Raw genomic sequence first — 13,531 nt, 5'->3', positions numbered from 1 at the left:
CTTTCAATCCCAGAATCATTTTTGTGAAGCTCCTTTGAACCCTCCCCAGTTTCAGCACATCCTTTCTTCGACAGGGGGCTCAAAAGGCACTATAACAGCATTATGCCAACTGCTATATTATTGGCACAATCTACTCAAAGGAGACAAGAAACTGCAGATGCTGTAATCCAGAGCAACAACCTGTAGGAACTTGGTGGGTTGAACAGCATTTATGGAGGGAAGAAACTGTTGATGTTTGTGATTGAAACCCTGCGTCAAGACCTTAATTCAATTCTAGATACCTAAGTGTGTAAGAAAGAAAGAATTGGCAGCATACTGTACCTTGGTCTAAGGTGGTGGTGAAGGTTGAACCGTTCCCTCATTTATCCTGCAGGTTAACTCCACTACACCAGCGGGTATATTGGAAATGAAGTGCAGAACTGAAGAACGGAGAATGGATGAAGTTTGATGCTTGATCCCAATCTATGTTGGGATTGAAAAAAATACACTATTTTTTTCTCTTGTTTACTGGAGTTAAAAGCTCTTTAGGAGGTTGAAAAAGGTCATGATTATGCTGTTCTTTTGCTTTTCAAGGATGGAATCTGCATTGTGGTTCTTGGAGAAGTTTTCTCACAACTGAGAGGACAGTAGTGTAAAGGCGAGAGTATTGGGAGAGAAGATCTTTAGTCTTCCCTGAACAGAGCACTGGCTACTGTTTCCTTTTTGGCCAGCTGACACCTGGGATACATGGGCCCGAGCTGATCCTGACATCATTGACAGATGACTGTAGGATCCGTGCATCTGTGTTCTATCCACATTGTATTGCTGTTGCATGTTTATTGTGTTTATTACAGTAGCTAGTCATGTGGGGGTAAAAGTCAAGGTTTTAGTTACATATTCATGCTCTGTTTTGGGCAGTTTCGAGCTGAGGGCCACCAGGTATGATAGCTTTTGTGGATATTTAATAGTGGAGCCCTTGTGAGGTGTTGAAACCTTTGCAAATGAATTGCCCAAGATTTGAGTTCTGAACATTATTATCGGATTGGATCGAAGGAGGCATTATACAATAGCCTCATTTGTTCAAGTAGCCGCTACAGTAACCAGAGTCTCTAGACATTTATCACCACCTTTTAACTGCCAGCACCAGTTTTAACTAATGCATAAGTCACAAAAGTTTGATTTCAATAACTGCTTGAGCCCCTTCATAAAACTTCATACAAACCCAGGATTTTGTCTTTTTTAAAGTTTTGATATGAGGATTTTCTTCCATGTTCATTCACCAGATTCAAGAGGAGAGTCAATCATCAGTCCAAACATGCGCCTTGATGAACTCTTTACCTGTTTTGCTGAATTAAAAATTTGAGGGTGTTTGGGTTTGTCAGTACAACATCTGAATCAAGGTTGAAGTAATAATCACATCCTGGATCCATCCGACAGTAATCCCTGAATAAGGAAAAGGCAGAGGAAGGTAAATTATACTTCCCACTGAAATGGAATGTTGACATCTTTATAATCACAATCTTCATCTTGGAAATAATCATAAAGCTCTACTCCTTTGTTCAGGATTTGATGCTGTCATATCAAGTTATTTTGGCAAGTTTAAAAATAGGAACAAAATTACATGCCTCCAAAAATAATACTGAAGGAGAATATGCTCAATTTGATAGCTTGCGTTTTTATCAACTGAAGAACATATTGTTTTTTTTTTGAAATGTAACACTTCCTTTCTGGCTTCTGATTTACACTGCAGACTATTAACCCCAGCTGGCAACTAACCTCTCAATCAGGCTCCCTGCTGCACTGTAAAGAGAGAGAAGAAACTAAAAGGGTTCCTGAGTAATCTTTCCTATTCTCCTCAATGGCTCCTCATGTCCATTGATCAGTTTTGAATTTACCTTACTTCACATCTGATCTTGGGCATTTGGATTTGTAAACCCTGAGTGATGCAGTCTTCCTAGTGATGAAAATGTACCCATAGTCCTTTAAGGCAATGGTAATTTCTCCTGGGGCATTACTCCTATCAAGTGACTGCCATAGAGGACAGGCAGATCAAGTTATAAAATTTAAGTAAAATATTTAAAGGCATGCCACATTTATAAATTTTATGACTTAGCAGACACAAGAGATCAGGAATTCGGAAACCTGGAGCTACAAACACAGTAGCAGTTATGTGAAGGGATTTGACACAAAACGCCAACAGTCCAGTTTCCTCCACAGACGTTGCCTGGTCTGTTTGATTGCTCCTCATGCAGCTTGCTTTTGCATAGCTTGCCAGATTTGCTTCTGCTTTCTCTTTCACTTTGTGTCTTAATAATCTTGGAAACTTTAAATCCTTCAGTTAGAGGGCAAAATAAGTTCCCAGCACAAATCATGGCCCACCCAAACTAGCCGGGAATTATTGTCAGGGTTTGAGTAGAGTCAGAGTCATAGAGTGATACAGCACGGATACAGGCCCTTCCAATGAAGTTCTACCGACCAGATGGGTAGTTGATGGTCAGTATGTGTACAGTGGGCTGAAGGGCGTGTCTCCATGACATATGACCATGATTTGAGCAAGAATGATCTTGACTGCTACTCGAGGATGCCCACCAACCAACACAAGTTAAAGCTGGTCTTAGAGTGTGGACAGAGAGTGAGTGGGGTGGTGGGGGGGGGGGAGGAGAGAATATTATAATATAAAGTCTCCCAACAATGCTGAAGAGACTGCAATGGTGTATTTCATAGCCTCATTGCACCTTGAACCTGGGACCACACTGTGGTCTACAAGGAAGAGATCCTCTTCCAGTCTTTCAGTGCAAGTTTGTGCAGGCAGGTTGTCACTGTCACAGAATGGTTTTGACAGCTTGAGAAAACCTTCCCCTTTGCTCACTGGCCATCAAAGCTGTCTGTGCTATTGCGCCTAATAAACACCACTGAAATTTATGAACTTTCAGTGCAGTTTGGAGCTTGTCAAAAACTGAAATCCTGTTAAATTTGAAGAGGAAAGAGGCAGATTTCTTTATGGATCAGGAAGTGGAGAGCTATCAGGAACACCTGGAGCCTATCAGGCATGATCAGATTGGCTTGAGGGGCCAAATTGCCTACCCCTACCCTTACTATGTTCTTAATTAAATATGGAACAAATACACGATAAATGCATGCATGTACTTACATAAACTGACTAAAATATAATTACAACACTGAAAATAACTTAATTAGTAAATTATAACTCCAGGTAATTTTCTCTTGAGAGATGATATCTTTTATGCAATTGGGGCTGCTGTCAGTGCTGCACGTTTACACTGGTGAATACTCATCAGGTAGATTCCCAAGATCTAATACAGGAAAGTCCAGAAAGTTTTGCATTACAGCAGTTGCCAGCCATAGCCAGATGGTAGACAATGCCATCAATTTTAGTCCTGTCAATTTTGCTAGAAAGCGGGACTTTTTATAACCAGCAGAGCCAGATTAAACATTGGTATTGGAACTAATATTCTTTTTGTTTCATGCATCCCTCCCCAATCTTCTGTGCAAACTATTGCTAATTTCTTTCTCTGGCATTTTTTGTCAAAGTCTATAACCGTTTCTCTTTCCACGTGGCTTATTATGGTCTGCGGGTTTTTATTTCTCACACTCCTGCCAAATACATTGGATGGGTGTTGCACTGAATACATTTGTTCTTCACAGATTTCCAACTTCCAATCCAGATAAATCAGATAAAATTCTCAAAAATATACATTTAAAAAAATGTCAGATTAGAGACACTTTTAGGATACGAAAAAAATAAAATAAGTGAAGATCCAAAATTATACCAGGATTTCTGTGACCCATTATAAATGTTCAAAATATCATTATTTTGTTACCATGTGTAATTTCTAAACTGACGGTCAAATAAAAAATAACCTAAGTGATTTACTTCAAGGGAATGAGCAATAATATTCCGCTGTTCATTGCCTCTCCAGCATGGAACCTGTGAGTTAGCTGAATAGAAACTTTTGGAGTTACTGAGGTGACAAGACAGAGAGTTGAATTGTAATGTATCTAATGGTTGGGCTGAGTTGTTCTCCAATCTTGACAACTTACTTGCAAATGTTTCATCACCATACGAGGAGACGTTGTCAGCGTGATGTTAATTGTGGCAAGGTTTGGCCTTTATACACTTATCAATCAGCTGATTGCTCATTTCGGTAACTCAATTGTGATGTGGGGAGGAAGTTTTGTTGCTGATCGGCTGCACAGCAAACTTCATGTGTTGTGTTCTGGAATTTTGCCCGCACCAGCTCATAAATGGGATCGATGTCTACGTGTTTGTTTACAAATCTCTTCGCAGAAAACCATGCTTTTAGGAATTCTCTTGCATACCGCGCCTTTGCATGCACCATGAGTTTCCAGACTGATTACCAATCACCTGACTGATAAGTATACAAAAGCCAAGCATTTGGACAACACGCCACAATTAACAGTGCACTGATGACATCTCGTGTATGGTGATGAAACATTTGCAAGTAAATTGCTGGGATCTGAGAAAAACTCAACCCGACCATCAACCACCACAGCTACATATCTTCTGAATTATTTCCAATGTAACTTTTCTCATCGCACCTTATCCGGTTACGAACAAGAGTATTTGAGTGGAGTGACTCACATTCCCATATTCCTTGCATCTCCTTCGCTTAAGACTTCCTCAGGCCCGACAAACTTCACTTTAATTATACCTTTGTATTTCTTCCAGAACTTGAGTAAATGCTTTTCGTGGTAAACTTCCTAAAAGCAGAACACATTTCTTGAGATAGAGTTAATGGCCTGATATCCCAGTCAGTAATAAAAGAGCAGTTCTACTTCTTCAGTGAACTTACAACTGCTGTTGGACTTTTAACAGGTATTTACATTGAAAAAATACATTGAAAACTATTCTGTTCAGTTTTTGACCTTCTTGAGGTGATTTGATGCCTGTATAAAAATAGTACATCTTCCTCAAGCAAGCAGATTGAAAAAATCCTTGTTGAGGCTTGCATAGTAAGAATTAGGATTGTAATTCAAAGCCAAATCACGTACAGAATGTTAAAAAGAGTTGGAGCTGGAAATATGAAAAGGAATAAAGACTTTTGTAAAAAAATTCTCGAGTTTTGTTCTAAAACTTTAAAAATAATTAAAATCTGATGGAATAAGACTCCAAATTGAATGTGTGTGAGAGAGAGAGAGAGAGAGAGAGCACTTACAAATTATTATGCAAGCAAAAGTTCCTACACTCAATCAAGCAACATTCAATTATTTTTGGACAGTCTATCTTTGGGTCAAGAGCTTTCCTCAGGACTGGCTGAGAAACAGTGCTGATGCAAAGACTTGACCTGAAATATTGACAGTCCATTTCCCACCATGGATGCTTCTGATCCACTGAATTCCTGTAGCTCCTTTATGGATTGATCCAGATTCTCAACATCTGCACTCTTCTGTGTCTCCAGCTATTTATAGTGGATTCCCCCAATTATTTTGAAGTTCTCCACGTGATACTTATTCCTATTTCTCTTCTGCACAACTTAATTTTTAATGTACCTTGTAGTTTTTATTATGTTTTGCTCTGTACTGCTGACAGAAAACAAGTTTCCCACCTGTTAATGGTAATAAGCCAAATTCTGATATGCATTTCATTGTTCTTTCTCCAGTTGATGTAGTGATGTAGCAAATATTACAGGTATAGGCAAAGTGGATAGCATTTTTATAGTTCCAACATCTGTCTGTGCACTCAAAGAGTCAGAGAGAAGCACAGAACAAGCCCTTTGGCCCATCTAGTCCATGCCAAAACCATTTCAACTGCCTACATCCATTGACCTGCACTGAGATCATAGTCCTCCATACCCCTACCATCCATTTATTTATCCAAACTTCTCTTAAACTTTGAACTTGAATTCATGCACTACTTGTGCTGGCAGGTCATTCCGTACTCTCACGACCCTCTGGATGAAGAAGTCTCCCCTTATGTTCCCCTTAAATTTCTCACCTTTCACCCTTAATCCATGACCTCTGGTTGTAGTCCTACAGCACCTCAGTGGAAAAGGCCTGCTTGCATTTACCTAATCTATACACATCATAATTTTGGTTACTGCACTCGTAGATGCCAGAAGTTAGTGATAAGCTTATGATTAATTTTGTTTCAATTTCTGGGTTAATGCTCAAGCTAAAAGTGTTACACATCAAAGTAAGGACAAACTATTCTTAGTGATGGAAAACCTCAGCTTTATCACCTTCAACAGAACTGAAAATGAACTCAGAATCAGATTTAATAATCACTGGCATAAGCTGTGAAATGTGTCATCTTTGTGGCAGCAGTACGATGCAATAAAGTCGGCCCTCCTTATCCGTGATGGATTGGTTCCGGGACCCCTCACGGATACCAAAAAATGCGGATGCTCAAGTTCCTTATTTAACCTGTCTCAGTGCGGAGGACATTAGGACCCGGTAGCGGAGCTTTGAATGTGCAGTGTTTCTGTTCACGAAAATAATCACGATCACGGTAAAGTGGAAATAATAAAGCCATTGGAAAGAGGTGAAATGCCATCGGCCTTTGGAAAAGCGTTAGGCTACAGTTGGTCAACAATTGGAACAATTTTAAAGGATAAAGTGAGAAAGGCCCTGCCCTGATGAAGGCTACAATTATTACTAAGCAACGCAGTGGTTTAATTATTGTGTTTTTGGGGTTTTAAGTTTTTGATCCTCCACGTCAACCAGGCACGGAAGAAGAGCGTGCTCAGAAGTGGTCTGTCACTGGATCAAACTCGGGAACTTCCCGAGCCCGGCGCTGAAACATACGTTAAGTGTTTTATTTGCATAGAAAGGTAAAATATATGCCATATACTAAGACAAACATTTGACTAACTGACGCTAAATAATACCAGATGTAACTGTTTCGACTTACACAGTAAGAAAACTTCCGATTTTCTCCCGATCCCGATCCACAGTAACCTACACACATCCTTCCATATACTTTAAATCATCTCTAGATTACTTATAATACCTAATACAATGTAAATGCTATGTAAACTAGATGGTACACTGCATTGTTTAGGGAATAATGACAAGAAAAAAAAGTCTGTACATGCTCGAACACCAAGTGCTGGAGGAGCACTTCCGGGTTTTCTCGATTCACGGATGGTTGAATTCGCGCATGTAGAATTCACGGATAAGGAGGGCCGACTATACATAGTAATAGAGAAAAAAAATGTGAACTACAGCAAGACATGTCCTGGGTGATGGGGGTCTGCAATGATGGATGCTGCCTTTCCAAGGCATCGCTCATTGAAGATGTCCTGGATTCTATAGAGACTAGTGCCCATGATGGAGCTAAGTTTACAAATCTCTGCAGTTTACTTTGATCCTGTGCAGTAGCTCCCAGCCACCCTATACCAGAGGGTGATTGGTGATGGACCCAGTTAGAAAGCACCTGTAGAAATTTGCAAGTCTCTTTGGTGACATACCAAATCTCCTCAAACTCCTAAGGAAATATAGCTGCTGTCATGCCCTCTTTATAGCTGCATTGGTGTGTTGGGCTCAAGATAGAGCATCAGAGATATTGACATGCGTAAATTGTACAGAGTTTTGAGTTTAATACAATTAGGGCAGAAGTGTAACAACTATACACTCAATTACCAACAGAAGGCTTACCTTATTGTGTATGAAAAACTTAAGCTTCTCTCTCGGATAATCGATGGTCAACAGTCTTTCCAAAAACTCTGGAAGGAAGGGTGTTGGCTGTTCAATGAATATGCCGACAGTCACACTAGGGTATTCCTGAATGACAAATACATTGAATAGGATCAGTTATAATGAATAGCTGGAACTAGCGTCTGTCCTGTCAAGCATCTATATGGATTGTCCCACATTTGCAGCAATCTTCTCCAGCTCAACTCTGTCATCTTATTTTAACCTGCACTGCATCTTCTTTATAGCTGCTACACTTTTTCTCTACAGAATGATTTGACTCTACAACCTTCAACTATTTATATATGGCATGATTGGTCTGATGACACACAAACAAAAGACTTGTCCCACAGTATCTCTGTATAGGTGATAGTAAAAGCCAATAATTATTATAGGAACAATTTCTGTAGCCAATTGCCCTGCCAACTAGCATATCTTTGGCATCAGGGAGGAATCTAAAGCACCTGTTGGGTTGGGAGAGGATGGGGAAGGAACAGTCACACAATTTAATGGAGTTGCTGCCCTCATACTTTCAGCATCCTAGGTTCAACCCTGACCTTAGGTACTATCTGCACAAAGCTTGCATGTTTTGCAAACTCTTCCCCTGAGCAGTCTAGTTTTCTCAGAGATTTGTCATCACCATGTGAGTTTTTAGCAGGCAGAATTTGGGGTAATTGATAGGAATGTGGACAGAATGAAAAAAAATATTAGTGCAGGGGTTCTCAAACTGGGGTCCACGGAACCCCTACTTAATGGTATTTGTCTATGGCATAAAAAGGTTGTCCATGGTCTAGAATGAGGATCGACAGATGGTTAGTGGATAGTGGTAAGAAATGGAAAAAGGCCATACATGAAAATCCTGACCAGAGATCCTGTTTCCATGTTGCATGCCCCTACAACAATCTATAATCTAATTACTTTGCACTTCATTTGGGGCAATTTTACGCCAAACATACATTGATGAAAGTAGAATTAATACTTCTCCTGCAGGACAAAGTTGCCTTAGATTTACATTTATTAGAGGTGCTAGAAAGTTTGTGAACCCTTTAGAATTTTCTCTATTTCTGCATAAGTAAGACCTAAAATATGATCAGATCTTCATGAAAGTTCTAAAACTAGATAAAGAGAACCCAATTAAATAAATAACACAAAAATAATTAAACTTGATCATTTATTCATTGAGAAAATGATCCAATATTACATATATTTCTTGGAAAATGTACTGAAGCTTTGTTTTTAGTAACTTGTGTGACCCCCCCCCCCCCCCCGCCCCTTGTATAGCAATAACTTCAACCAAACGTTTCTGGTTGCTGTTGATCAGTCCTGCATATTGGGCTTGGAGGAATTTTTGATCATTCCTCCATATAAAACTGTTTCATTTCATCAATATTTCTGGGATACCTTGCATGAACAGCTCTCTTCAGGTTATACCACAGCATTTCAATTGGGTTATGATCTGGACTTGGCTATTTCAAAACACAAATTGGTTTCTTTTTAAACTATTCTGTTGATGATTTACTCTCGTCTTTCGGATCATTGCCTTGTTACATTATCCAATTTCTATTAAGCTTCAGGTGATGGACTGCAACCCTCACATTCTCCTGTAAAATGTCTTGATACAATTTTGAATTCATTGTCCCCTCAATGACTGCAAGTTGTCTGGGCCCTGAGGCATTAGAGCAGCCACAAACCATGATGCTCCTTCCACCAGGCTTCACAGCTGGGATGAGGTTTTGGTGCTGGTGTGCAGTGCCCTTTTTCCTTCAAAAATAGCAATGTGTATTTCTGCTAAGAAGTTCAACTTTTGACTCATCTGTCCACAGAACATTGTCTCAGAAGTGTTGTGGAATATCCGGGTGGTCTTTGCAAACCTGAGCTGAGCAGAAATTGTTTTTTTTGGAGAACAGTGGTTTCCTCCACGGTGCCCTTCCATGAACACCATTCTTGTTCAGTGCTTTTCTTATCGTGGACACATGAACAGAGACTTCAGCAAGTTCTAGAGATTTCTGCTGATCTTTTGCTGTTACCTCTGGGTTCCTTTTCCCTTCCTTCAGCATTGCCCGTTGTGCTGTTTCAGTGATCTTTGCAGGGCACCTACTCACAAAGAAAGCAGCAACAGTAATGAGTTTCCTCCTTTTGGAGACAGTTTCTCTTACTGTGGAGGGATGAACACTCAGGTCATTAGAAATGTTTTTGTAGCCTTCTCCAGCTTCATGAATCTCTACCATTCTTCTTCTAAGGTCCTCTGAAAGTTGTTTTGAATGAAGCATGGTCTACAGAAACAGGCTTTGCTGGAGCTTGACTTTGGGTGTCTCTTTCTTAAAAGGGCAGGGCACCTCTACAACTCACAGCTCCAATCTTAACTCATTGATTGGAACACCCTTCTCCAAATAGATATTGTCTCAGGCATTAACCATGACTTCACTTATTTTTTTGAACCTAGACTGTGATTGTTTAAGTAGTGTATTCAGTAATGACGAGCAGTACAACTGTTTGCGTTAATAGTACGGCAGATTCTGTTTGTCTATTATTGTGACTTAGATGAAGATCAGACCATGCTTTTTGAGGAATTAGTGCAGAACCCGGTAACTGCAAAGTGTTCACAAACTTCTTCTTGCAACAGTATTGTTACAGGCAGAAGGGTCGTGTGTGCACAAGCACAAATATACATTACAGTTCTAATGTTATCACCATAAATCAAGATAATCTGGGACAGATTTTAGTGTAAGGAGGAAATAATTGTGTAACATGGAGGAGGGGGGTTGCCTCTGAAAGTCCAACACTACCTCTCCATTATGAAAAGTGGAAATAGGCAATGCTAGCCAACAGGCTTCTGATGAAGCTGTATAGGCCAGTCACCTGTACAGGGGATACAATGGATTACAGAAACATTCACCTCCAAGGAGTTCATCGTCGATGGCCTAAGCTCTTCTGGGAGCTAAAGGCCAACAACAAATCATGGGGGGGGGGAGAACAAGAGAGAGAAGGTTGCCGATGAAGGGCAAATATACTTGCCAATTGAAATTAACGATTTGTAAACAATATTTAACACTTTGCTTTCATCTTTTAAAAACCTCATGCTAAATACCAGTCAAAAATATTTTAATATTAATTTTCAGGATTGTGACATCACTACTAAAGCCAGCATTTATTGGCCAGCCCGAATTCTGATCGAGAGTATTAAACATTAATGACCCACATTCATCACCTTTAATCTCTGCATGGTGTAACATAGGATGACCAATTAAGCAGGTCGCAAAGGTAGAAAAGTAGTATTCAAGATTATGCTAGTGACCAACCGGTGACATTTTGCAGCCAGCTCACAAAACTCTGAACCATAGAACATGACAGCACAGAAACAGGCTTTTTGGCCCTTCTTGGCTGTGCCGAACCATTTTTCTGCCTAGTCCCACTGACCTGCACCTGGAACATATCCCTCCAAACCCCTCTCATCCATGTACCTGTCCAAGTTTTTCTTAAATGTCAAAAGTGAGCCTGCGTTCACCACTTCAACTGGCAGCTCATTCCACACTCCCACCACTCTCTGTGTGAAGAAGCCACCCCCACAATGTTCCCTTTAAACTTTTCCCCCTTCACCCTTAACCCATGACCTCTGTTTTTTTTTCTCCCCTGGCCTCAGTGGAAAAAGCCTGCTTGCATTCACTCTATCTATACCTATCCTGATTTTATACACCTCTATCAAATCACCCCTCAATCTCCTACGCTCCAGGGAATAAAGTCCTAGCCTATTCAACCTTTCTCTATAACTCAGTTTTGCAAGTCCTGGCAACATCCTTGTAAACCTTCTCTGCACTCTTTCAACCTTATTAATATCCTTCCTGTAATTAGGTGACCAAAACTGCACATAATACTCCAAATTCGGTCTCACCAATGTCTTATACAACCTCACCATTACATTCCAACTCTTATAATCAATACATTGATTTACAAAGGCCAATGTACCAAAAGCTTTCTTTACAACCCTATCTACTTGTGAAGCCACTTTTAGGGAATTATGTACCTGTACTCCAAGATCCCTCTGTTCAACTGCAGTCCTCAGTGTCCTACCATTTACCTTGTATGTTCTACCTTGGTTTGACCTTCCTAAGTGCAATACCTCACACTTGTCCGCATTAAACTCCATCTGCCATTTTTCAGCCCATTCCTCCAACTGGTCCAAATCCCTCTGCAAGCTTTGAAAACTTCCAATTTACTACCTCTCCATGTATACCTAGCGTCTGAATCTTCCTAGCTAACCTCCCATGCGGGGCCTTGTCAAAGGCCTTACTGAAGTCCATGTAGACAACATCCACTGCCTTGCCTTCATCCACTTTCCTGGTAACTTCCTCAAAAAACTAATAGATTGGTTAAACATGACCTACCACGCACAAAGCCATGCTGACTTTTTCTAATAAGTCCCTGTCTATCCAAATACTTGTAGATCCTATCTCTTAGTATTCCTTCCAATAATTTACCTACTACCAATGTCAAACTTACCAGCCTATTATTTCCTGGCTTACTTTTTGAGCCTTTTTTAAACAACAGAACTACATGAGCTATCTTCCAATCCTCTGGCACCTGACCCGTGGATATCGACATTTTAGATATTTCTGCCAGGGCCCCTGCAATTTCAACACTAGTCCGAGGGAATACCCTGTCAGGTCCTGGGGATTTATCTACTCTGATTTGCCTCAAGACAGCAAGCACCTCCTCCTCTTTAATCTGTTTAAGTTCCATCACCTCCCTACTTGTTTGCCTTGTTTCCATTGACTCCATTCCAGTTTCCTTAGTAAAGGAATGGTAAAGAAATATGTCTGTTTGATATATTTCTTCTGAACTGCAATTGCTGCAGTTCATAGCTTGTAATTTCCCTTTAAGGGATGTATTTTGAACTGCCTAATGAACTGCTGCTTTTGTGATCAGCTGGGGGATTCGATGAACTGGACTCTCGTGTGTGCAGGTATGGCCAGGGCGGTCATCACTAGGGCTGGATGCTGTGTCGAAGCTTGATAGTGGGAGACAAACACGTGCTGAGCTCCACTATTCCGTGCCCATTTAAAATGTCGAGCAAGATTTAAATCGAGGCTGACAACGGAAAGGAACAGGTGTTCAGTGCCATCTGCCTGTGTTTGACCCACCTCCCGCTCCTCTCGTCAGGCGGCAGGAACAGAAGTCTTGACTCCACGTCACCAGGTTCAGAAGCAGTTGCTGCCCTGCAGCCATCGGACCCCTGGACTGGCTTCACTCGCTTCAGCACTGGCCTGGCTCTCTGGCTGCAGACTCACCTTCACTGACTCTGTGGTTCACGCTCCACGTGTTATTTGTTTATTTTTTGTTCCTATTTGTCCTCTTTTGCACATCGGATCTGTGGCAGTCTTTGTTGTGTGTGGTTTTTCACGAATCCAATTGTATTTCTTTGTTTTGTGACTGCCTGATAATAAATTTGAACTCAGAACTTTTGGATCACTTGCCAACTATATAAAGATAAGCTATGAAAGAGGATTGCAGACATTAATTTTTTAAAATACAAAGGCAGAGCAAATACGCCAACAATTACTTAATCTTAGGGCCCTCCTTTGTACATTTATAATGTCACTGGCAGCTGCCTGAAAATTTCAAGGTCTCAATTTATGCATTTTATAATACGCATCCCTCAGGATTCCATTCAGACATATCAAAGGATTATCTTGCCACCGCTGCATTCTGGAACTGCCTGTCCTTGTTCTTGCAACCTTAGCAAATACAAAAGCACGCTCCCCTTTGTGCCAGCAATCCACTAAATTCTGCACCAGGAGATCACCCTGTGCAGCAATACTTAACATGGAATCACAAGTTGTAATTAGTTAAAACTGGAAGCAGATATGAAAGATGCTGCTGC

At 40.6% G+C, this 13,531-nt stretch overlaps 1 protein-coding gene across 3 annotated transcripts in view; it reads right to left on the bottom strand.

The window, feature by feature from the left end:
* Positions 1-13,531, bottom strand: part of plod2 (procollagen-lysine, 2-oxoglutarate 5-dioxygenase 2) — a 185,224-nt gene that overhangs the window by 55,564 nt on the left and 116,129 nt on the right. For all 3 annotated transcript variants that reach the window (XM_059993497.1, XM_059993501.1, XM_059993502.1), the window contains exons 9-11: positions 7,618-7,743; positions 4,604-4,722; positions 1,318-1,422 (exon numbers count right to left, since the gene is read on the bottom strand). In XM_059993497.1, coding sequence (XP_059849480.1) covers positions 1,318-1,422; positions 4,604-4,722; positions 7,618-7,743 — 350 coding nt within the window. The remainder of the gene's footprint in view (positions 1-1,317; positions 1,423-4,603; positions 4,723-7,617; positions 7,744-13,531) is intronic.

Source organism: Hypanus sabinus, chromosome 2 (genome assembly GCF_030144855.1).
Source record: "Hypanus sabinus isolate sHypSab1 chromosome 2, sHypSab1.hap1, whole genome shotgun sequence".
Lineage (NCBI taxonomy): Eukaryota > Metazoa > Chordata > Chondrichthyes > Myliobatiformes > Dasyatidae > Hypanus > Hypanus sabinus.
Note: the sequence above shows the minus strand (reverse complement) of the source record. Positions and strands in the feature narration are given on the sequence as shown.